The sequence below is a fragment of the Mesocricetus auratus genome, unplaced genomic scaffold, assembly GCF_017639785.1.
Source record: "Mesocricetus auratus isolate SY011 unplaced genomic scaffold, BCM_Maur_2.0 Super-Scaffold_100010, whole genome shotgun sequence".
NCBI classification, from domain to species: Eukaryota; Metazoa; Chordata; class Mammalia; order Rodentia; family Cricetidae; genus Mesocricetus; species Mesocricetus auratus.
Window position 1 is genome coordinate 29,375,850 of NW_024429194.1, and position 26,668 is coordinate 29,402,517.

At 41.3% G+C, this 26,668-nt stretch overlaps 1 protein-coding gene across 4 annotated transcripts in view; it reads left to right on the forward strand.

The window, feature by feature from the left end:
- The window catches only part of Ap1s3 (adaptor related protein complex 1 subunit sigma 3), a 55,831-nt gene extending 29,587 nt beyond the window's left edge, over positions 1-26,244 (forward strand). For 2 of the 4 annotated variants that reach the window (XR_002385410.2, XR_005879878.1), the window contains exons 2-6: positions 11,429-11,607; positions 12,860-12,968; positions 19,569-19,706; positions 20,756-20,950; positions 24,301-26,244. Coding sequence is in view for 1 of the 4 variants with exons in the window: in XM_040753234.1 (XP_040609168.1) it covers positions 11,429-11,607; positions 12,860-12,968; positions 19,569-19,706; positions 24,301-24,336 (462 nt within the window). In the remaining 3 variants the exon portion in view is untranslated. The remainder of the gene's footprint in view (positions 1-11,428; positions 11,608-12,859; positions 12,969-19,568; positions 19,707-20,755; positions 20,951-24,300) is intronic. The other 2 variants (XR_005879879.1, XM_040753234.1) reach the window with 2 other exon arrangements.
- Positions 26,245-26,668: the final 424 nt, after the last annotated feature.

The window sequence follows — 26,668 nt, forward strand, 5'->3', positions numbered from 1 at the left end:
GTGTGTGTGTGTGTGTGTATATGTGTGCCTATGTTAGTGTAGGTGCTCATGTGCTATGCATGCGTGTGGAGATCAGAGGACAACCTCTGATGTCCGTTCTCACTTTCCACCTTGTTTGGCACAAGGTCTCTTGTTTGCCACTGTGTAGGTCAGGTTAGTTGGTTGGTAAACTTCTGGGGGATTCTCCTGTCTCTGCCTCCAGTCTCATGTTAGGGGCACTACTACCTCCAACATTGCATGGACTATAGGGATTTGAACTCAGGTGTTCATGTTGACACAGCAAGTGCTTTACCCTCTGAGCTATCTTGCCAGCTCTCACCCATCACTTTATTCAGCATGTTAAAGTGAGACCCATAGGAAAAAAGTGGCTCAGAGATCATGTTCTCATATAATGAGTTTTATTTAGCATGATCAGTAAGTTTTTGTTTTGATTATAATTAGTCACCAACAGTAAAACAATTCTGTCATCGTTTAGATGTCAGGCTTCTCGAAGACTTGGCAATAGTACTTGGCACACTTTTCTTGGTAACACACAGCTGCAGCTCTTGGAGTGGCTGCCTCTTTTCTATGGGTCTTGTGATTTAGAGCTGACCCTTTGTCTTTTTCTGTTTTATGACACCGAACCTTTGGTCACATTTGATGTGGCCTCTGCCCAGCCCATGGAAGGTATTTGAGAGGTTGGTGTTGGGGGCTGGCACTCTCCTGAGCACCTCACTTGTCTCCCAGTCCTTCTAACTCACTGTTGGTGGGAGAGTAAATGATTCACCATAAGTAAGGGGTGCAGATACGGGAAAGAATCAGCAGGGAGAGTGTAAGCTATAATCCAGAAACAGCTGCTTTTAATCGTAGATAAAATGACACGAGAATCAGGGAAACACACCTAAAGAGAAGCAAGCCAAAGGGAACAGTAAACCCCTTGTAGGGAACTAGTAGATTAATATACAGTCAGAAGGCCTTTGGTCAATAGGTTAAAGATATTGGTAGGCTTGTACTGTTTCTGGGTAAGTTTACTACCTAAGCATTGGAAAGGTGACTCATACGATGGTGACTGAGGAGACATGGCAGCAGGTCACCTAGATAGTCAGTGGTTTATTCTGGCCCAAAGATTCAGCATCATAGCTTTCTGGAAACCCAAGTAATGGGTGTTGGGTTTCTCTCTCTCACTTTTTCAGTGTAAACAGCAGGAGCTTATTTTTCACAGTTCTGCAGCCTAGAGGATCAAGATCACAGTGAGGAAGGGTGGGCATCTACTTACCTTGCAGATGATGCCTTATTTCAGTTTGCCCTCACACGGCCTTTCCTCTACACGTGTGTTGGAGTGGAGAAGTGAAGCCAAGGATCCTTCAGGTGTCTCTCCCTTTTCTTATCACATCACAGCACTCTATTGGTTTCCCTGAAGTCACACCAGGGTTACGGCTTCAGTAGATGTATTTTGTGGGGGCACGGCCAATCAGAACATGAAAACCTGTCAGTGAAAAATAGTGGGGTAGTGATGTAGACACCCCAAGGGGGGAAGAGGGGAAGATTCTTGCTCACCTCAGGGAATGTAAATGGGAGGAACTGCCTCCTAGGTGAGTTATCAGATATGGCAAGCAAGTGTTGAACTTGCTCTGTGTGTGACTCTGCAGTAAGCAGCTGACATGTATGGTTCATCTCATCTTCTCAACATCGCTGATTGTATAGTTCAGGAGACCAGTCATTGAATGTATAGTACAAGAAACCAAGGGCCAGAAAAGTCGGGCAAGTTCCCACATTTTAAACTCATATGACAGAGTCAAGTTACTAATGACAAAAGTCTTCTCGTTGAGTAACCCACCTGCATTTTTTGCCTGCTGCCCCACCCTGGCCATGGAAGTAGCTATGCCTGTTGATAAATGCCTATCGTGGCCTAACCCCAACTTAAACTGGCCTTTTGATAAGTGCCTGAGCCTAGTCTAGTTTAACCTGTTCATAAATACATAGCATATTGGACCAAACCAGGAAATGCTGATGAGTCACACAAGTTTGGTTGGATGGCATGTAACAAATCTACAAGAACTAAAGTACTGAATTGTGGGATACGGCATGTGTGTTTCAAAAGGCAAATGAATAAAAAGCCTGGAGGATTGTCAATGACCTTCCACTTTACTGGTGTATACAAGCATGCTTGTGAAAACCTCAGAAAAGGATAGCTCATGTGAAGCTTATCAAAGGACTCATTGGAGAGGGCAAGGTGGCTGGAGCCGTTTGAGAAACTGACAGCACCATGCTGGCATAGACACACGCAAAGATGACTATTTACAATGATAGATATTCTGGACATCTTTTTAAACATTATTTATTTAACTTTATTTTATGCGCATTGGTGTGAAGGTATCAGGTCCCTTGGAACTGAAATTACAGGCAGTTGTGAGCTGCTACGTGGGTGCTGGGAATTGAACCCATGTCCTCTGGAAGAACAGTCAGTTCTCTTAACTGCTGAACCATCTCTCCAGCCCTATGCTGTAGATGTTTGTTTTTGCTCTTTTGGTTTTTTTTGGGGGGGCCCACCACACAGCCCCCAAATAAATTACACATGGAGGCATATTCTTAGTCATGAATGCCTGTCATTAGCTTGGCTTGTTTCTAGCCAGTTTTTTTAAAATCTTAAATTAACCCCTCTACCTTTCCCCTCTGGACTTTTATCTTTCTTCTATATTATCTTTACTTTCCTTCTTACTCCATAGCTGGCTGGGTGGCTGGGTGACTCTCCGACTGTGGGCCCCTGCCAGCCCCGCTTATCCTTGTTCCTGCCTTGCTATTGGCCTGTTCAACTCTATCAGACCATCAGGTGTTTTAGACAGACAAAGAATCACAGCTTCACAGAGTTAAACAAATGCTGCATAAACAAAAGCCACATACCTTAAAAAATATTCTACCACACTATGCTGGTTATCTTGACAGACATCACTTCTTCCACTGGGAGCAAGCTTCCTGCAGCAAACGGAGAGGCTGAAGAGGCACAGTCTGGAAGGAAGGATAGTCGTGTGGCTTTCAGAGTGGATGGAAGGGCATGGGGGTTGTTGTTTGCTCCTGCATGTGAATGCAGACTTTAAGCCCAGGAGCTTAAAGTACCCAAGCCAGTCCTGTGTGCATCTTGATGACTGATCTGGCAGGAAGAAAATGGCCAGATCCCTGGGTTTGCAGAAACTCTAACACTTCCAACTAGAGAAGTATCACACCACTTCTGACAAGTTATAGGGAGACCTGGCAAACATCTATGGGTTGAGTTTATTGCACCTGGAGAAAAGTCATCCCAGCAATAAGTTTCTAATGCCCTTGCTTTTGTAAGAGAGCAGTCTAAGAAAAGAAAACCAAAAACCAGAAAAACCACTACCAACATCACTACCACCCAGTCCAATCCAAACCAAACCAAACCAAACCATAGTGTTCTCAGTCCCTAGAGAAAACACAAAGTAACTTTATTTATAAAAGGTTTTACACATGTTATCAATTCTTATGATTAATGTGTGTGTGTGAGGGGGGGTGGGCTTGTGAGTGTGGGTGTGTGTCATTGCCTGTGTGTGAAGGTCAGATGATAACTTGGGGAGTTGCTTCCGTCTTTCCATGTTTTCGAGGCGATGTCTCTCCTTCTGCCAGGAAGCACACTTCAGGATAACTGATGTGTCGCTTCCCAGTGATTGTCCTGTCTCGACTTCCGTCCTCATCATAGGAAACTGATTACCCAGGTTCTGGAGATTGAATTTACCTGTCAAGCCATTGTCCTGGAACATAAAATAATTTTCAACTGAGGTCATGTATGCAGGCCTAGTTGCCATTTTCTCATACTTAACAGTTTCTTCAGTATCTGAATCCATTTTGAACTAGGAGTGGAGTTAGACATCGTTCAAGATATGTGTAAAAGAAATTTGTGATTGGAAAAGATGACTAAGAGGTGAGGTTACTTCAAAGTGAGGGGTACAGGGGGCCCTATAGTGATTTACTAAAATATACTAGGTGGGCTCAGCATTAACAAAGCTCATATCAATCTTTTCTCCTTAAAATTGTATACAGCAGGAGGGAGAATGAGAGCTGTTGGGCAGACGGTGTAAAGTTTCAGTGGGATGGGTGAATTCTGAGATCCAAGACAGGCATGGTCAGTGTATTTATTAAAAGTGTATTGTATGCTTGAAAACGGCCAAGCAGGTAGATCTCAAATGACACACACACACACACACACACACACACACACACACACACACACACACACACTATTTTGGGTGATATTTAACAATATAATAATATCACATTTTGTACCTTAGTTACATATTCATAATGACTGCATGCATGCACACACAAATGAATTTTCTTGCACACACAAAATATTTTTGTCATTTATGCGGTAATAAATTTGGAAAAAGTGTTAGGAACTTTAAAATTCAGGTTAAAACAATCTTCTACACCTTGTAAAATCAGGACATATATCAAATGTGTCCCCAGTATGGAAGCTAGTCAAGTAAGGGCTTCCTCACTGTATGAACTGGCCGAAGGTAAAAACTGCACCGGATAAGTGAGGGATAGCTCATAATGTGTAGTCTAGAACCATCAATGCACTTGAGGCCTTTCCTTCTAAACATTTGTGTTTAACATCAGAAAGGGATGCTAACAACTCAGCATGTGTGTTGGCTATGACTCTTCAAACGGCTTCTTTAAAATGTATTTGTTTTTAAGATTTTGATTATTTAGTATTTTATGTGAATGGGTATATTGCCTGCATGTGAGTCTGTGTACCATGTGTATGCCATATATCTAGCTCTACTTTTTATTTTTTTGATTCAGGGTGGTGCACAGACATTTCCAAAGTCTACTACTGTAAAGTAGTCCCCCCACTTCTGTGAGTGAAGAGTTCATGTTTTTAATTGACAAAATTTCATATGATATATTTTGGTCTTTTCTTTTTCACTTTTGTGTTGTACATTTAGACTTTATCTACGCATAAGTGTCAAATGAGTCTTTAGCTCTTTCCCTCAACTGACTGTGTGTGTGTGTGCTGCACGCATGTGTTGGATGGGGTTGTGTTGGGTGGGGTTGTGTTGGGTGGGGTTGTGTTGGGTGGGGCTGTGTTGGGGAGGATGCAGGCATCTAGTCTTCCAGCCTCTAGAGTCTGAGGCTGACTTGGTTTTCTGATTCATTTCATGAAAACCTCTTGTCTTCCTGGAATCATTGGGCTGCTCACTTTGTCTTGGGTACCCTGGAGTTTTGCACTGTTGTGTTTTTAAAATCTGTTCCACAGCATACTTGGTTATCTTTGCTAATCTGAAGTCTCATCTGTTTAGTTCTAGGGAAAGCCTCAAACAGTTTCATGGTGTTCTTCTTATCTCTTCTGTTAAAGGGTAGAACGCTGTACTTCTTCTCTTAGTACAGGAACTCTATCTTCTTCTACCTTGATGTGTATAATCATTTATTCTCTGTACTATTACTATTTCCAGTGCCCAACATCTTCCTTCTTATCTATTTGATCTTTTATGTCTTTTTATAAAGGTTTATTTATTTTTATTTCATGTGGATGAGTGTTTGCCTGCATGTGCACCCTATGTGTGTCTGTTGCAATCAGAGGCCAGAAGACAGTGTGGGATCTCCTGGAACTGGAGTTACAGATGGCTGTGAGCTGCCATGTGGGATCTGGGAATGGAACCTGGGTCCTTTGGAAGAGCAGTCAGTGCTCTTAACTGGTGAGCCATCTCTCTAGTCACCTTCTGTCTCTTTCTTGTTAGAGGGTTCTAAACTGTCTAATGACCATGAAGTGGAATTCTGAGAGGCAGTTCAGAGGGTAGATGTGGAATCAGTAATAAAACTGAGTGAAGAGATGGGCTGGTTTCATAATGCAAAGATATAGGTGGAGACTGGAAATACTCTCCTCTTACGTGAAAATCAACGGATTTGCTGGCTCTGACTTCTTTTTAAGTTCAAGGGGAGTTGTTGACACCTCAAGGGTTTATGCAAGTCTGCTGAGTGGTGCTATGACCCCCTAGTATGCTACATAACAGTGTTTTGGTTAACAATGAACATTGGTGCCCTAAGACTATAATAAAGCTAGAATATTGCTGTTACCTCATGACATCATAGCTTTGACTACATCATGTTGTGTTAAAGCTGTGCTAAGAGTTTCTCCAAAGGTATGACCTTTGCTAAATTTCTGTATTTTTAACACAGTGAGAATGTAGTGTGTGTGTGTGTGTGTGTGTGTGTGTGTGTGTGTGTGTACCTACATGTGTTCGTGCATGTGTGTTCTCATTTAGCTGTAGTCCCTGGGATTTCTGCTGCTGGTAAATGCCAACCCTCCTACTGGAAGGCTTTTCAGCCATCCTCCCTGTATTCAGAACCTTGCCTTGTATCTGGCCGTCTTTCTTTTGCTAAATATACCCCACAGGTCACATTTATATCTCCTTTCCATATTTCAATGATTGGTTGAAACCTCTGGGCCCCTATTATTTCCCCATCTGTCTCCTACTCTTTGGGGCTTAACACACTTTTGAAACTTCTGATACTGTCATTTTAATGGCATACTGGGAGGGGGAGAGAAGCAATAAAAGTCAGTGCTTAATTCAGTATTTACCCTGAAGTTTCTTTGCATTTCTTATCACCTTTATAAGCTCCCAAGGTACAGGCTACAATGTCCATTTGTGTGTTTAGTATCACACATCATAGGCACTGGTAAACACTAGCCAAATGAGTTAATGATCTGTGTTGACAGGCCTTTCAGAGATACAATTACTTTAGTTATTGATGTGATTATTTCCCTGGAGACCATCTCTGGTTAATCCTGGAATGAGAGAAGAGTACTGACTGCCAGGTGGAGGGTTTTGGAACTGACACCAGTCCCTAAAGGATGGGGTTTTCTCCAGTATATGCAACTGGGACAAAGTTCTGTTTGGCTGTTTCACTAGAACATGGTGATGGGAAGCCATCCATCCAGTGTGTTTTACAGCCTGCTGCACTGCAGACTGCTGTTGATTTTGTGAGTATCATACACATTTCCCTACTCCGTCTTCAGGTCATTTTGTTGCTGGAATTACATAACATTGCCTTAAAATCGAAAGGAATGGTTAGTAGTTTTCTTTCCTGAAAATAAGGCAATAATGATGGATTTTTGTAGTGTGCTTCCCTCCCCCCCCCCAGCCTATTAGCTGGTGTCTTCCCAGCTTACTTCTTAGCCATGTGGTTAAGAGACAGTCTTGTCAGACAATTTTCTGTTTTAAAACATACACTATTTTACAGCCTTTTCAGGTTCATAGCACAGAGGAGCTTACTGTTCAAAGGCTTCCTGTAGACGCAGCCTCCCTCATTATCAACATCCTATGCCAAATGGCACCTCTGCTAATAATTGATGAACCTTTATTGCCACCTGAATCCATAGTTTATGCTAAGGTCCACTTTGGCGTTGGGCATTGTATCAGTTTACACAAATATATAATAACATGTTTCTGCCATAATAATACCGTGCCGAGCATTTTCACTAGCCCAGCAATCATGTCTGCTTTTCCCGTCCTCCATGCACTGGCAGCCACTCAGTACTGCTATAGGTTGCCCTGCACAGGGTGCCACTCTGTGGAGCAAGAGAACCTCAGCATTCACTCAGTGTTAGGCTTTGGATAGAATACTGACTGGTTTTTATTGAACCTGTTAAGATATTTTATTACACATCATACATGTGAATTTTAGAAAATTCAGTGTAGTATGAAGGAGAGGAAAACAATATTTTCTGTGAGATAAAATTCCACTGTATAATTTCCTTGCAAGTATAATCCATTTTGGGTATAATCTTACATATCCAACTTCATGGTTTTATAGTCTATCAACAGAATTGTTAGTTTATTGAAATCAGTTAGTAAATATCACCCAAGCAAGACCTTATCTATTTTTAGATAGTAAGGCATTTTCCAGTTTTAAGTGTGTTAGTACAGAGGACATCTAATTCTGAGCATTTATCTCCGTTTTTCACTTGCATTTTGCTTTTTGGACACAGAGTCCCTTTATGTAACCCAGGCTAACCCGAAGCTCTTGACCTTCCTGCATCTGCTTCTTTAGAGCTAGGATTACAGGCACACATCATACCCAGTTTTATTTACTTCCATTCTTAGACATATTTTAAAGGTAGATCTTTTAAAGTAGACTCACTGGGTTCTTCACTCGGCTGAAGGTCAGGGGTTTTTACAGATAGCCACTGTGTTTTTAAGGACAGAGAAACTTTATTTACCCAGCGTCTGCTTGTACAGAGCTACAGAAGATGCTGCGTTGGTGGGAAATGTAGAAACAATGAAGCACACTCCGTAGGAGGTAAGAAAAGGCTGAAAGGCGAGGACTAAGGGAGATGCTGTATTCCTCCACAGTGAAGGAACACACACTGGGTTAGGGGTGAGTGTGTGGATGAGGGAGGAGGCAAGGAAATCCTCAGATTGGCCTTTATCTTCTCCTCAGGGTTAAGGAGTGAGGATAGATACAGGGACTGTGAGGGACATGGTGATTGATGAGTTAGAACATGTTTGAGAGTTCTTTACATGAAGAAGTATCTGGAATATTCCAAGCTCCACTGTGGACTCATGAATTGACTTAGCAGACAGTCATGGTAGTACCAGTCTGGGAAGTCCTTTGTGATCTAGCTCAGGGGTGCTGGCACCTCCAATAGAAGAAAGGTAGGAATGGATGGGCTGATCTGGGCTGGGACTTTGCAGAGTTGCTATAAAGTTAGCAGAGGAACATGTTCTGAGCATTTATATTTGTGGCTCACGTCCTGAGAACGTGGTGCTCAAGGTGCAAAGGTACTGGGGACAGGGGAAGGTTCCTGGTTGTCTCTTATCGTGTAGGCTGGCCATGGGTCCATTTCATGAACTGAGGTTAAGAGCTAGTAACTTTGCAAACACTAGGAACCAGTGCTGCTATTAGAAGCCTTTTCTATAAATAATGAACAAGAAGTAAAATGCCAACAGTGGTTCAAAGTAATAGAGCCAATGGATTGCCACTAATCTGCTTCATGTTTCCCTCAAAGGCCTGGTGGTGCCTCATCCCTTGATGGCGATCTATAACAAGAAAACACACAAACTATCCAAGCTCTGGGTTTTCCCAGTGAGGTCAAGTCTTACTCCTAGTGGATGCTGAGAACAAGGAATGCTAGATTCATCTGACAATACATCTTTGCATTCCAGAGACCACCTGTGCCCAAACTAGACCTGTCAAAATTTGGCCAATAAAGTGGCCCCTCTTGAAAAGAGGATGACACTTCTGGAGGGGCCCAGGGGGCCAGTGTTACTGTTTCTCCTTTTTCCTTCCTCTCAGTGACATTAACTCTGCTGCTGGTGGTGGAGTGTTGGGCATTGCTTTCTGAAGTCACATGAAGTTTGTTTTGGGCATCAAGTCCACGTTGACTCTACAAATACTGAAAAGAGAAACCCTTTCATTTGTCTTTTTTTTTTGTGCTCAAGATAATGCTAATACAAGACTGTGTTTGATTAACGACTTGAAATGAATTGGTCAAATGTGCCCTGAATGACTGCATCAATAAATTAGATAAAAATTAATTGTAGGAGGCGATAAGCTTGTGAAATCAGTGCAGTTCATGCTGATAGCTTGCCCAACCTCTGAGGAGGTAACTGGTGGCCCAGAGCAAATCACAGAACTTGCCAGGACTGAGTCTTCTAACCTTGACTTATGCATAGCAGCTACTGAGTGTACTTGAACAGATTCCATTGTTTCATTTGAACAGACAGACAAAGACAGAGAGACAGAAACAGCAAGACAGAGAGAACAAAGCACACACACACCTCCCCCCACAGACAAAGAGAGAAAGGGAGAGAGACAGACAGACCAGAGACAGCAAGACAGAGAGATGAAGCACACACACACATGCATATTAATAACAAATAAAATAATTACAAAAAGAAGCCCCCAAATTCTGTAAGTTAGAGGACATTCCAAGATAAGATTCTGGTGTCCCTTCACCTCGGGAATAGTCACCAACCGAGCTGTTAGGCATTAAGAGAGAAACCTCTTTGACAAAAAGAACAGATGATTTGTTTTGTTTTTGCTTTGTCTTTTTTAGACTGTAGTTATTCTTGGTTTGCAGCACATATTGTTTCACTCACAAAACAGTTAACTGAAACAAAGCATCTTATAATTTATTTTCATATTTATTGATTTTATTTCTCAAATAGATATGTTTTGCCTGCACATATGTATGTCCACTACTTGACTGAGTGTCTGAAGGCCTCAGAGTTCAAATGAGGGCATTGAATCCCTGGAAGCTTAGTTATGGATGGTTGTGTGCAACCACGGGGTGCTTGGAGACCAAACCAGGGTCCCCCGAAAGAGCAACAAGTGCTCTTAGTCACCCATCCCTCTCTCCAACTCCACATTTTCTATTAGCTTTCAATCAATAAAAACACAACAAATAAATCATAGACATAAATAAAGATAAGACTTTAAGTCTTCTAATATGATGGAATGAAAAATGTGGCCTTTTGTAAAATAAAGAGTGGACACTTGACTGTCTTTTTAAATAAGTTCTACCCTACCTCTAAGGTACTGGACTTGGACTGTCGACTCTCATTTAAAGTTCTTAAAGGTCAGTAAAATATGAAACTTCATGTTGAATACACATAGTAAAACTGATTTGTAAACAAAATCAAGTTACTTATTGGTAGCATTGGTAACACTTCCTGGTATCTTCCTTGGCTAACATACTCTGTAAACTGTTACCCATCTACGATGCTGAGGAGGCTTGAGGTAGGCAATAGATAGGGGGTAGGTAGGTATCTATAACCTATCTATTACCTACCAGGGGTCACCAAAGGAGCCCCCACACAGCAATGGAAGCTGTGTTCACTTAGGTCTTGTCCTCTTGCTGTTTATTGTTCTTTTCCTCTCTGCTTTCTCTTTATTTTCTTTCATCCTTTTAACATTAAAAATTTTTAAATTAAAATATAGTTACACCACCTCCTCCTTCCACTGTCCTCTCTCGATTCCTGTGTTTTCACAGTTGTGGTATGGAGCACAGAAGGCTGTCACTAAAGTAAATCCTTCCACCAGTGGTCAAAACATTGTTCTTGTTTGTTTTGCTTGTCAGGAGGAATTTGCTTCAAAGAGTACACTACTTCCTTTGATGTGTTTTGTGTCAGTGAATTTTCAACCCTTCAAAGGAATTAAATCCTTTTAAACATGTTCTCCTGGAACTGAAGAAAGGTGTGTGTGTGTGTGTGTGTGTGTGTGTGTGTGTGTGTGTGTGTGTGTGTGTGTTTGGTTCCACATTTGGCTCCTCTACTTGTTAAACGTAGTTTAATAGATGGGATCATTCTCAGGCTGGTAAATATCTCCTCAGTATACATTCCTGGCTCCACCCAGCCCTGAACACCCTGACCTGTGCGGTGAGTGACTTGGCTGACCAAACCTTGGCCTTCTCTGTGTATTTTTATCCTAGATACATTTCATCTTGCTCTTCAGTCGACAAGGGAAACTGAGGCTGCAGAAATGGTACACCACACTCCCTGACAAAGAGAGGAAGAAGATCACCCGGGATATCATCCAGACTGTGCTCTGTCGAGGGCACAGGACAAGCAGCTTCATTGACTGGAAGGAGCTGAAACTTGTCTATAAAAGGTGTGAGTAACTTCAGGAGAACCAACCTTGTCATTGTGGCTTTGGCTCATTTTCCTTCTGAATATTTTAGATTGTGATATCAATATCAACACTTTCTGAGATCTTTGATGAGGGAGTCTAAATATTTGCAACAATGGGAGAGCTTGTAAAGATTCTCCCATTGATTGAAACAGGTTCCACGTGCTAGGATGGATTCTAAATACTTAAGCCATATGTTGGATTTTCATGCACATGCTCAGTGGCATTTTGTGAGCACTGGTTACATTCCAGCATCATTTCAATGCCTGTAGATACAGCAGCAAGTGAATGAGACGGATTATGTTCGTGTTTTCAAGAAGCATATATATTTATTAAGCAATCAGCATATATTCAGTAACAAGTGGTTTGAGAAAGCACAAGTGAATGCGATAGAGGAATGAGAACCGCCTCCAAATGGATTGCTCATGTTACAGTTGTCTATACTTGTGGATGGGTGAACTGAGGACACACCGTTTAAGTAATTACTTCCCAGCCACAGTAGTTGAATGGTAATCAGCAGAGACAGGACTCAAGTCCAGAACTTTCTTCCTTTAAAGCCTGTATTTCTTTTGATGCACCTGTTTGAAGTGGCAAGACCATACTGGTGAGGAATCCTAATTCATAAATGAGAGATCTGAGGCTTGAGAGGTAAAGGAAGGTTTTCAATGAAGTCTCAGTTAATGGATGCCAAAGTTAGGATCTGAACATAACCATCCTGACCCAATGTCCTCTATCAAACTACAGTTTCCAAAAGGAAGAATTCACACTGGGCATCTACTCTAAGAGAATGCTTATGAAACCCAAGGGGAAAAGAAGTGTGCCGTGTGCAGTCTGATAGTTATACTAGGAAGTGCTTTGGCAATGCAGCTTCTGTGGCTTTGAATGGTGATCCATTCTAAGCCACTCAATGACAATTTACAAACTGGAGAGGGGCTAGAACAAACACCCTGATTACCATGGGCCAAAGTTACCATCCTTGTGAGCGTAGCTCTTCAAGGTATAAAGCTCTGTTGAGAGCCTTTCATGTGATTAACTGAAATCATCAACCACTGCAGCACTTTTTATATTCTGCTTTATATTTAAGAAGTGTACTGTTTGCCATGAGCAGCGGTTTTTATCCTTGTAGGGGGAGAATCTCCTGAGAGCAGGAGGCTGCACACCCATTGGGAAAACCCACTTAGGCCTGTTGATTGTCTCATTCAATATTGCTTTTCCTTATTTTTTTCTTTCCAAGGTATGCTAGTTTATATTTTTGCTGTGCAATAGAAAATCAAGACAATGAGCTCTTGACACTAGAGATTGTACATCGTTATGTGGAGTTACTGGACAAATACTTTGGAAATGTAAGTGTCCTTCCAGCCTTTTAGAGTCTATCTATCTCCGTTTGTGTTTCTGCTCATATCTTGTGTTCCTTTTCTCGTTCTCAATTGCATTGTACTAAGGATGGTGCTGGCGCACCATGGTTCAGAATTACAGGATTCCTCCCTACCTGTATTTCTTAGCAAATGAATCACTCAGAAGATGTGGGTGTGTTCTTTGCCTTCAGATTGCCTTGTCTCAGGGAGCCTGAATCTAATTGTGAGTGATCTCCATCCCTTATTTCTCACCGACTTTACCATTTCTTCTCTGTTTTGACATTATGTTCTTTCTTTGGCATTGTTTAAAGTTACAATATTTCTAGTACACAAGAGAAAACAACACCAACCAACCCAGACAAACAAAAGTCCCCAATCCTTTCACTTCATTTGGATATTCTGCAATCTCATTTGCATTTATTTAAATAACATCTGTCACAGCTGCTCCCATCTTCAGAGTCCATCCATTCACTCCACACCAGCTTGCAGCAGGGCCCCCGGAGGTTTCCAGCTACCATTGAGCCCTCCATACTGCTCTGCACCATTGATGTTTCCCAAGCCTTCCCTGCTTTGTCCTCTCTGCAGCACCGGATCCTTATTCATCCTTTAAATGTCCCCCCCCTTTTGCCATGATGTTGCTGTCTGCTGGATCTTGGCCTGTGTATCTGGGGACCCCTCCTTGGTTTTCTTTTCCCCCTGAGCTCTCCCTCCTCTTCTTCCAAATGCTTTGCCTCTAGTGTGTCTGGATTCCTTCTCCCAGACTCTACTGCTGGGTGATCTCCTCTTCGATTATCTTCTTTGCTTACCCGGTGATGGTCTTTGCTGGTCTTCTCAGGATCAAGTACTACGCCTGCCTTTGGCAAGCCTGCTCTTTCTGGTGGTTTGAGTTTGCTATGTCACAGAGCCCTTCACTGCAAAAAGTCAGGGTTCTTTTGCCTTTGTTTGCCTGTTACTAGAACCTACCTGTCTCTTCCATTTCAACCTAAAACTCCTTCATTTCCCTCTCGATAGTGTAGCGCATTTACTTAGGTTTCACTTTCAGCTTCTTACTTGAAAATTTCTATCTCTAATCTCTTTTTTGCCTTTCTGCTTGGCCTGCTGGTGAGTGAGCATTTTTTTTTTTTTAATAAAGCACAGCCCTGGGGGCGGGGTGGGGGTGGAGCATTAGTTCCTATCACTTTTCCTATCCCTCTTGAAAAACTCCACACCTCCTAGGCTATAATGTATGCTTTCACACAGTGACAACACAGCAGACAACTCCCCCACCCTTGCTGTGTTCTTGCCCCTGGGCACCTATCAGCAGCAGCATTCCAGGTTGTACAATAGCACTGAGCATCCCACCAGCTGCAAAAGTTACCCAGTGCAAACCTGGCCCTTCCCTGAGGTCAAGACCTTTGACCTCCCCCACACCCCACTGCTCTAAATACCTCTGGGTCAGATGTTAGCAAATGTTCTAGAGACACCAATAAAACGCACAGTTGCAGGAAAGAAAACTACCAAATGTGGACCAGTTCCTCCAGCAAAGCCCTCTTCATTCCCTTGGTCCGTGGACGTTTATCAAGTGGTGTTGGGAGAATTTACCTTCAGAAGAATTTTTAGCATTCTTTCTCTGAAACTGAACAGGTGACATTTTCGCATTTTCGTCATTGGTTGGGTTGGGTCTTAACTATTTCCCCTTTTTCTTTTTTTCTTTTTTTCTTTTTTTTTTTTTGCAGCAGGCTTCACCATAACCAATATTGGGTGGGTTTCTAAACGAACTTTCTCCCCTATTTTCCTTTGTAAATGATGTTATGAGAGCTAACACGTGCGTTGCTTTGGAGATTTCAGTTATTGTCAGTATTTAGGATTAATAACAAAGCGACGCCATGTTCTCTTCCTCTTGCTGCCTCACCAAGTTTATTTTTATTTTTTTCCTAAGGCATACGTATAAAGTAGCATGCTTTGAAACACAGGAATATCTAACTTCATGCTTTCTTTTATTCTAATGAATTCTGACATGTTTGGTGCTTTCCTCTGAAATGAGCTACACATGTGGCCTTTTGCAAGGGCCTAAAGGAGTTTCTTGAAGTCTGAGCTTTGCTGTAAACTGCTTTCTTGTCCTCATTTCTGAACTCTGGTTTGACCTGTTCTGTTTATGTGGATTAAACCGACTTCTATTGTGTGACTGGAGGTTTAATTTTGATCTCCCTGTGCCTAGCTGAAACTCAATCAGGGATTTCAGAGCATATCACTTCTAAACTCTCGTAGGATGACCGCCACCAGGGTCTAGACCCAGGGAAAGGGTAAAGAGGATCAAAGTAACTTCCTGCCTCTCAAGCATTTGTTCTCCATCCAATTCTGGTACACTTCTACAATCTCCATCTCTGTCATGAATCAAAATTTTAATTCACTAAAACGTTCAATGAATCTCTCATTAAACTAAGAGCACTTCAGGGCTCCAGGCCCAGCAGGTGTTCATTCTTACTAATTAACAGTGATGACCAAAGGCTTCTAGGCTGATCCTTAGTGATATCATCTCAGCAATAAGATATTTTTCTTTGGGTTTCCCTTCCTCTCATGCTAATACCAAAGATTTCTTTGAATTCTGCCCTTAGATTATGCAAGGGGAAACTTATAACTTGAAAATACTGTATTTTGAAGACAGATTAAAAAAAACAAAATCTCTGGTTACTAATTTGGATGATGTGTCTCATAGTACTTTTCAATTCTAAGGAGATTATCAAGGATTGTGTAGTTAATCATTCAATCTTCAGTAAGTAGCATTAACCCCAGTTTGCACATGCTAAGAAGCAGTGCTTTGGGGGTCTCCCAATAGATAAGGGATTTAGACACCTGCCGTATTTCCAGAGATTCTGCATTGCAGCATGAATTTTGATTGATGTGTTCTGAGTGTGTAGATGCTGTTGTCCCAAAAAACTTTTGGATTTGACACAGGGACTTTTTCTACTGTAAGAGGAGGAACACTGAGTGTCTTGATCCTGGTGTCTGATTTCAGACCTGCCATCTATCTCCTTTTTACTGATGAGAATATGACACAAAAAAGGCTGATAAAAATATTTGCTTTGCTAATTTCACTGGTGATTGTGAGGGTAAAATATAACAAGTAGCAAAAATATATAAACGATTGGTTACTACTTATATATTGTTTTTCAGGTAGCCCTGTAGTCATTCTTATTATCTGAAATGTTTCCTTAGTGTAACTTGAAACTTCCTGTATTTACTTTAAAGCGGAGGTCAAGGGCAGATGCGCCTTAGACCAGATCCAAAGGGATTTAGTTGATGAAATGTCAGAAACATGATCACAGTAGTATGTACTCGCTGTAAGAGAAGAACTGTAAGCCACACTAGAGAACACACACACAAAAAGAGGAAGAGGAAGGTAACATGAAGCAGCCATTTTTCTGCTGTTTGTAAGCTGCATGCCGTAGTCTACATACATGGCAGGGCGGGTCAGAGAAAGGTTTGTTTATTAGCAAGGACTGTAAAAGAAGGCACTACATATATAACTCTGTGGTCTCTGAGCATCAAATGCATAGTTCGTATATGCTGGGACAGAGTTTGTAAGTAGTCAAGGAATAGCAGGAAGAACCCCAGTTCTGCAGGCTGCCACCCCTTCTGTTCAGATGGAGGTGGGCTGTAGAGTAAGTAGCTCTTTGGAGTTGTTATGTATGAAATACTTGCTCACCTGCAACGTTCTCCATGATTGTGTGTATCTGATTCTGCATACCTTATTCCCTGAAACTAGATGCATGAAATTAATTGCCCCAGGCCTGTTGAAGGAACCCTTGGGTCTGGGGACAGGTGACTGTTCAGAAGAGGCCACAGAAAGTTCCTAGTGAATTTGTAGGGGTGTTTGTGAGGTCTACTCGTAGGACTCCATTGATGCTTTGTCCTAATGAGTCTCCTGCTTATCTTGAATTTCTAGTCTATACCAGCCTTGAACGCTGAGGTCTCTCTGCTGTAGCTCCTGTCGCTCCTGACTTCTACCTCCTGGCCTCTGGTAACTGGTTCTTCTGGCCTTTTCTTTCTTGTGCATGAATGTCTAATTTTCTGTAAGTTCTTTCTGTTTAGTTTTATTGTTCAAAATTTAAAAATTAAATTTTATACCCTTCTATACAGATAATCTTTTAAGTTTAAACAAATGGATTGTAGTATGCATACTCTTCTATCTCCTTACAAGCCTGTTAGAGATTTTCCCACATCCTTCCGTGTAAACTACCCTATTCTGTCCAAATTGTACATAGAATTCCTATGTCATTGTAGAGATGTACATACATTGTGTCAATAGTTCCCTATGAATGGACTTTGGATTGTTCCCAATTATTCTTATAAATGAGGCCTTCATAATGATTGTTGCTTATATGTATTATTGGGGACTGATTTTAGTATATCATGGGACTAAACCCCTTGTGGAACTGTTGAGTCCAGAAATTAAAAAAATATTTATTTGTTGTTAGGCACTGTATTATTATCATTAGGTATGTGTATAGTGTGTGTGTGTGTGTGTGTGTGTGTGTGTGTGTGTGTGTATAGTGTGTGTGTAACATTGCATGCAAGCTGCATTGCACATGTGGAAGGCAGAGGACAACTTTGTGGAGTTCCTTTTATCTTTACACGGGCTCTGCATTGAACTCAGGTTGTCAGTGTTGTGGGTATCTACCAGAGAATCCTGCCAATAGAAAGTCTTTGTTAGCTGGCTGGTGACTATACTGAGCTTTTGGGATCCCAGTATAACATCAAGCCTTTCTCAGACTGAGTTTTTAAGCACAAAAACCATATCCTGGGTGACATACTTCAGGTAACAAGAATGGTTAGCCCGAAATGGAACTACAGAAGCCAAAAACCAAGGTTAGTACATTTAGAGACTTTCCTAGCACTTTATTGCTTTACTTATAAATTGCTTTTATTATTTTGTTGTTGTTGGTTGGTTGGTTTGGTTTTTTTGAACTCTGGCTGTCCTAGAACTCACTATGTAGAACAGGCTGGCCTCAAACTCACAGAGATCGACCTGCCTCTCCCTCCTGAGTGCTGAGATTAAAGGTATATACACCTTGTACCTGGCCTTATTTTTTTCATATTGTGCTTATGTTAGGTGGGGATTTTGAAGAATTCTTTCTGCATTGGAAATTCCGTATGCTCTTGTCAGTAGGAGAATAAAAGGAAGGGATTTGGGGACCTGTTCAATTCTTTCTGGCATGTGCATGAAAACATGGTGAGCTGGTGGCTTGTGTGACTATGGCAGGTATAAGAGGCAGGCACAGGAAAGCAGAGATGTGTTGTTGAGGTCGGGGTAGGGTGGTGAAATCCTGTCACACTGGGGAATGAAATCTATCTTGAAACCTAGAGGAATGAGAACAGCATCTTAGCAAAGTGTGGCTGACTATGGTCTTGAATGGGTAAAGAGATAACCTAAAAGGTCATTGCTGTAAACCCAATGGGAGGGGTTACAGGCTAGTGCTCTATTTAGATGGTAGAATCAATAGGACTGGTAACCAAGGCAACAGATCAGGACCAAGGGAAGAAGAGGTATTTTAATTAGGGTTACTATTGCTGTGATGAAACACCATGGCCAAAGAAACTTGGTGAGAAAAAGGGTTTATTCAGCTGAGGCTTCTACATCAGAGTTCATCATTAAAGAAGTCAGGACAGGAACTCAAGCAGGGCAGGGACCTGGAGGCAGGAACTGATGCAGAAGTCATCGAGGAGTGCTGCTTACTGGCTTATTCCTCATGGCTTGCTCAGTCTGCTTTCTTGTAGAACACAGGACCACCAGCCCAGGGATGGTACCACCCGTAATGAGCTGAGCCCTTCCACATCAATCACTAGTTAAGGAAATGCCCTAAATGCCTGATGCCCAATCTTATGGAGGCATTTTCTCAATTGAGTATCCCTTCTCTATGATGACTGTAACTTTCAACTAGTTAACATATGGATACAGGAGCCTAGAAGCCTCATCCCTCCATGAAGACTCACATTTTATGTTACAGCACAAAACATCCTATTAGTTACTTTCCCATGGCTGTGATTAAATACTATGACCATAAGCAACTTATGGAGGAGAGTTGATTTGGCTTACAGATCCAGAGAAGAGGTCCATAATGGGAGGGCAAGCATTTTAGCAGGTGACGGGAGCAAGGAACTGAGAAGTCACAGCTCAGCCTCACACAGGAAGCAGGGATGTAGAGAGTGTGTGAACTGGAAGAGGGATGGGGCTATCAACTCTCAAAGTCTGCCCCCACTGACCTCCTTCCTTTACCAAGGCTGGACCCCCTAAAGGATCTGTAATCTCCCCAGGCACTACCAGCTGGTGACCAAGTGTTCAAATACTTGAGCCTATGGGTGGGCATTTCTCTTTCAAACCACCACAGCCTTCTCTAAAGACATGCTCTGCTTTAATAGGATTTGGTTTTACCTTTACTAAAGGTCTGGGATCCTCTCCTCCCATCTTTCTGTTCTTAAAATGCTATGTGGTATTTTGTGTTTGCCTAGCACTTGAATGACAATGTTGTGAAATCTGGAGACAGTGGCAGATGCTTTCCCGATTCTGCTCCAAAGTTATCAAAATGTTTATTTTCTTTTCCTTACCAGGTCTGTGAGCTGGATATTATCTTTAATTTTGAAAAGGCATATTTTATCCTCGATGAATTTATAATAGGTGGAGAAATTCAGGAAACATCCAAGAAAACAGCAGTCAAAGCCATTGAAGACTGTGATATGTTACAAGAGGTCAGTATGGTTTTCTATGTATGGGGAAGATGATGTTGATTACAGCACTAACTATAATGTAGCCACTACTCTGAGCACTGCACCTACATGCTGTGCCAGGCATAGCTTCAACTTTAAACAATTTACATGTATTAGCTCACTCAATTCTTCCAGCAATTCTAAGTAGGTGTTAACCTGTTCAACAGGTGAAAAATCCTGCTCATGTTTGTAGTTAAGAAATACGACATAGCACTTTTAACCCTTGCAGTTTAGATGTGAGTCTTTGCTTGTCCTGTTTGGCTGATCTTTGGGGTCTGAGAATATCCTACCCTCTGAGGGGTATAAACCACTTGGTGCTATTCTTTGCAAACATAAATTTTATAAGATGTATAAAAAGGCTTTCATTAAAATACCTGCTCTGCCTTGGGAAGAGAAAAAGTAATGCATAGTTATTTCATTGCTAGGAATATTAGAGCTATGTTATCGAAGATGGCATTTGTCATTTTAATTGAAATTCCCTGCCTCTTGGGAAGGTCTTAGGTCTATGTGCTCTTGTTTGCATGAAGAAATCAGGAGCACTCATGGCTGGATTGCTGAGATGTTAACAGGTCCTGAAGCCTGTGCTTGGCGCTGCTCCTTACTCTGATGGCGTCATATAATATCCTGGGACTTTTCTTTTTAGAAGCATCCCAGCTGTGAATCAGACACAGTAGGGGAATATAACCTACATTAACCCCTTCAAGGACACTGAAAAACAGCACTGTGTTCTCTGTCCTTTGCCCTCTAAGATGGGGTAGCTCTGAGCAGTCCTAAACCAAGCATGTTTCTGGGTGCTTAGATCCTGTCCCAGGTTTCCCAGGATGTCAGTGGGTCTTCCTTCCCTCCCCTTCCCTTCCCCCTGCTGCCCCGACTCTCCGCTGTGTGTTTGCCTTCTTGGACAGTCTCAGGATGTAACTCAGGTTGGCTTTAAGCTCACCATTCTCCTGCCTCTACCTCCCAAGTGCTGGGATGACAGGCATGTACCACACCTGGCCTCAGTGGGTCTTTCCATCTTCCTGTTTTCATAACAGCAGGTCAAGAGTCAAGAGGATTTCAAGAATTGTAAAGTACCTTTTTAAAATTGGTGCTAAAGCCATTCTTCCTGCTATTTGGAAATAAGAGACTGATTAAGTTATTAAGACATTAGGCATGATTTCCCAGCAACTGTCTTGGCAGTACTTTGAGCTGATTACTTACTCCTGCCCATGGAGGGACTCCATCCTCAGGTGAGTGGACGTGAGAAAGACAAGGGTGGGCTTCCATGAGCAACTCTGTGTGCCTGTTAGGCCAATGCATTCACTGCTAGAGGTGTTATCGCCTCGAAGAAATGCATCAAACCTCTTTGAGTCTTACTCGACTCTTTCCAAATGTCACAAAAGTGGGTTTTATGAGGCTCCGAGGACATCAGTGCTTGGAAATTCCACAAAAGTACATCTATCTAAATACACTGGGGTGGAGAAGCAGTGAGTAGGAAATGGGGGCTCTTCCTAAGACTCTCTTCTTGGTCTTTAAGATGGAAGCTTCCTGGAGGGGAGGCCAACTTTGCACAGGCTCTTTGGCACTTTGGTAATTAAAGCATCCTGCATTGAGGCCAAGACACACCTGTGTGCTTTTCAAGTCCCCCCAGCTGCAGGAAACAGGCTTTTAAGGCTTTTAAGAGCTTTTGGTGAATCTGTGTTCCTAGTTCCCTTTAAATCTTGAAAGCAGGCATTTCAAGAAGTCAGCCCTGTCACAGTAAAGCACTAATTGGCTGGTTCATGTTCCTGGTGACTGAATGGACAGTGTGAATGGGTAGAATTAGGTGTCCCGTGTACCCCAGTGAGCAGGCGAGGTTGTGTCTGTCTTTAAATGGCACCTGTTGAATGACCAGAATCTGTCAAATGAGAGAGAGTTGCTAGTGTTCTCAAGGGCTCTGGTACTCCCCTACCCCCACTGATGTCAGTGAATGTTTGGGAGAGCTTTTTGAGAAGTTGACTTTGTGTCTAGTGTGCTTCAGAAAGCATAGGATGTGTAGGAGAAAATGTTCAAATTGCACAAAAGAGAAGGATTGCCCCTTTATTTCCTGACCTTCTGCTCTTAGTACATATTTGTAACTACTAGAGGTTGATGAAGGCCTCTATGATGTATAGGATGTGTAGGAGAAAATGTTCAAATTGCACAAAGGAAAAGAATTGCCCCTTTATTTCCTTTATTTAGTACACATTTGTAATTACTAGAGGTTGATGAAGGACTCTATGACATTGTCTTCTTTTAGAACAACTACAAATGATGAAATTCCTCTTTGGACTTTCCCCTCAATTATACCCAATAAAAGTTTCTTGGGCCAGGGGAGAGAAACACAAGCCATTTTCACATATTTGATAAGAGGATCAATAGTCTCAAAGCTCCTGGTGCTCAGATCTTAATCTGCATGTAACCAGGTCAGATGTTGATAATTCAGAAAGTCTGATTGGCTGGGGATGACTTGTGGGAGGGGGTAACAGCAATGAGGGTGATGTCATAAAGTTAGAAGCATGGAGACCAAAGAGTAGAGGTTGTAATTCTTAAGGTTACCAGATGGGGGCAGCCATAAGTGAATGATCTTCACAGACAATAGCCTGGCAGGAAGGGAAGGTCAACTGGAGTAAAACCAGAGACCAACCTTCAGAGCATAAGCTAAAACCACAATGCAGTAGAAAGGGAATGTATATTAGGTACAGAATGCATACTACCAAGGTGTGAGAGTCTCCAGATCGGTTCCAAGACAACTCTAGCACGACTCTTGTGAAGGCAAGGGAAGACAAAGATTTGAGACCGTGACCATTTTAAGTCAGTTCCAACTCTTTTTAGTAACAATCTCAAGAAGACAACAAAGTCTTACATCACTCCTTTACGCCCCCGGAGTGATAGACCTCAGAGAGGGCAGGCAGGGCAGCCCTGGAGTCACCTCATGCTAATACAGAGCAGATAACCAGAGCCATGTGGCCCCTTGAGGCTGTGAGGCAATCATTCTATGCCCTTGACCGTCTCATGCTTCTCCAAGACTGCAGAAAGGGTCAGGAAATATGTGCATATAATCAGTTCATTTTAGTCAAATGAGCAAAAGTAAGACATTTTAACTGCAAAGACTACATAGCCGTAGCACACATAAGAGTATCAAACAAGCAGAATATGCTATTCTAGGTTTTATTTTGTCACCTTTTTAATATCGATAATGTGCTGTTGTCTCTTACTCTAAACAAATTTTAGATTTAATTTGTTTTGGATCTTTTTAAATGGGGATAAATACTACAAAACCCACATAGACTGTGGGCCACTGTCGATACCCCAGTCAAGTTAAAAGATAAGGATGGAATATTCAAGAGGAGATTCAGGGCAGATGTGTTTGAATATAAGCCTTTTAGTCCAGTGCTCAGTTAGGAGGCTGACAAGCTTTAGAGAAAGTATGACTGACTAAGCACAAACAATTTCAGCAGTGGTACACTGAGATCCTGAAGAGACAGGGAAAGGAGTTAGAAACCTGATTTCTCATTTGGGTATCTTCTAGAGCAGTAGTTCTCAACCTTCCGAATGCTGCGACTCTTTAATCTCTTTAATATGGTTCTTGTGTTGTGGTGACCCCAAATTCGATTGCTACTTCATAACTGTAATTTTGCTACTGTTATGAATTATAATGTAAATATCTGATATGCAGGATATCTCATATGTGACCCCCAGTTTGAGCTGCTCTAGACAACCTTGCTGGCCAATAGCTTTGATCCCTTTGGCCCATGCTGCCAGTCTTTCCTGAGATGTTGAATGGTGACACACATTTTTCAGGTGCATAATTTGATTGCTAAGCAAGTTGACAGTGACTCCCAGTGACTCAACATATTGCCTAAGGATAACTTGCTGCCTCCTCATGTGCCCCCCACCCCCATGAGCTCTCTTACCGATGTAACCTGGGTCATTGTTTTTCACAAATGTGTGTCTTGTTCAGAAGGAGGGAGTTTGCAATACCACTGTGGAATTCTACCTGTCTCATCAAACACTTAAAGAAAAGATGAAGACAGAAAACTCAATCTTGGGGGCTAGTAGCAAGCTTGATAACTGAAAGAGGTTCTGGATGCTTTGGAGAAATGCTCTTCCAAAATGCGTAGCAGAGATCCCCCAGAATCATGGGATAGTTATCACTTCTGACTGGGCTGTAGCTTTAGTGAAAAGGTTTTGCAAAGTACTAAAAACAATGCATATGTTGCTATACTTGGGGCCTTTATAACACACATGGCTGCATGTGGTCCTCACGGCCATTTAGATACATGAGCTTTCAATCAACTGTGATATCTCCACAGTTGTTGTTTTAACATCTCTTTCCTCAAACATCCATTTCCTGATCAAACTTAGCCTTTTCTCAATTGAAAGCAATGTATTTACAGCCATGGACATGTAGACAAATGATATTCAAACTTGTAGAATACAAAGATTTATGTCTATATATGATTTCAAAATTTTTTCAGTATTGCAAAAAAAAAACACCCAACAGAATGAAAAACAATCATAGTCTGTTAATGCACGGGGTTTACAGGGAAGATTACTCTAACTCACTGTTCTCTTTCAGACAATGGAAGAATACATGAACAAGCCCACATTTTAAGTGTACAGTCTACTTGAAGATTCTGAGTGCTTCGTGTTGTGAATCTACAAATAAGCAACTCTTTGCATCCAGGCTCCACACAGCTTCTGGCACCATGCCAAAAATAACTTAAAGGGATTCTGTGTTAGCTAGCAAAACTTAACATTGTTAGCATAATGTATTTATAGTTACTACATGTCTGTATTATACTCTGTATGCGTAGTCATTGTAGCTCTGGTTGGCTGAAATAATTGCTGCAGACTGAATAGTTGTTTGCAGTGTTTTAAGTCCTTGTGGTATTTTAAGGTAATTTCAAACAGATAAAATATAATGATTTTTGTTGCCACTTGATCTTATTCCTGTAGACTGAAAACTGCTTTGTGCTAACACACAATTTTGAATGTAAAGTGTGTTTTATATAATGAATGCCTTTTCTAAATGTTTTTTAAAAGGTACATGAATTCAAATTTATGTTAATAGTTCAGATTTCATACACGATGCAGCCATTTTTAATATGTTCAATCCTACTTTAATTTCAGGTCAGATACAGTATATCTGACTTTAATGTCTTGAATTCAACTTATTTTTTTTTCAGAATTAGAATAGAACTTCATAAGTGATTTTGATGTCTTAGAAGGTGCTAGATTGAGGTTTTTACTTTATTTTCAATTGAATGAAATAAGGGACATTTCAATAATGTTATGTTTTTATAAACTACATATTTATTAAGGTTTCAGGAGATCTGGAGATAAAATGTAACAGCATCTCCTGTTATTACCAAAGTACTAAGAAAGGAACAGATAGAGCAATAATTGTGATCTCTACCACTACTGTATGTCTTATGTTCCAGTTAATCCTTGTGATCGAGAGACTTCAGAGTGGAATGTACTAGGCTTCCTTAGGGCATTTTCATTGTTCTCTTTATGGGAGGTGATTCTATTCCTTTCCCCTCCTCCTCCCAGGAAAACATTGTCTGCTGACCATTACTATTGTGACCATGTCACCTTCATGCTTCCAAAACAGAAGTTCTGCATAGTCTGGTTCTGAGTGCGCTCACACATGAAGTAGGAAGTCGACTGTAGCATTTGTTCTTGGCTCCTGTGTCTGGAGTTTCGTGTGTGCATTTTCAGTGTTAGTCTCAAGGTCTGATGTCATTCGTATCAGAGTTTTTCCTAAGACAATAGTGAGCTTGATTTTGGAGTCTGTGGATGATCCCAAAAAGTGGCCCCCCCTTAGAGAATGTGTTTGTTGTCTCTGATTCTTCTCATCAGGCATATTTAAGGGATGATGGCAAAACCAGAGTAGAACAGTCAGACACACAGACCTATTCCTCAATATAACCATGTATTTAAAGGCAATAAGAAGTCAGTTTACATATGAGGTAGTAACTGGGCTTTTAGTAGCTGATGTATCTTCAGATGAACAATATGATTACGGCAGTCGGTTGACATTTTGATTCCGGCGGTCGGTTGACATTTGTCCTTTTTGAACGACTTTATTTAGGCAGTCTTCAGTTTTGTTCACTAACTTAAAAAAATGATAAGAATAATCTTTTTTTTTCAAACATTCTGTAAAACTGAACTTTCTGTAATTTCAGAGGTTTTCAGATTCCTTCTCATTGCTTTTGGATGAAAGTATCTTTTGAGCCTCATTAAATGTACTGCTTTTATTGTGGATAATAGCATATTTGACACTGTCCAACTTGTACGAGAATTCTTCCTGCCAATGCACACATAGAAAGTCATATTTATGTGACATACTGGGGTAAATTCAAAGGATTTGAGGAACAGCTCACATGAGCTTTAGTAAAAAATCACTATGTATATTTTCGTTATTATTATAAAATTCTAAGAAAAATACCAAGTGAAAGAAAAAAAATAATACTGAATTTGTATAAAACTCCCAAATAAAATGTTTAAAAAATGTCAATGATGAATTTGAGCATGCTTTCATGACTTCATATGCTATATATATATGTATATATATATTTAAATAACCTTTTAATTCTCGAAATTCTAACTTTAGTTTCTGGTAAAATCCCTTTAGAATTTATTGCTACACCTGGCGGTGGTGGCACACGTCTTTAATCCCAGCACTTGGGAGGTAGAGGCAGCTAGATCTCTGGGTTCAAAGCCAGGTGGTCTACATAGTGAGTTTCAGAACAGCCAGGGCCACACAGAGAAACCCTGTCTCGAGAAATGAAACAAAACAAAACAAAAGCCACACACAACAACAATCAAAAAGAAAACAAGAAGAATATCTTGCTGCTTAGCAATAAGGAGAAACTCTCAAGGCGGAGGTTCCTGGGAGAAGAATGTCTCTTTCTTTCCCCCCTCCTGTTGTTTTAGCATTC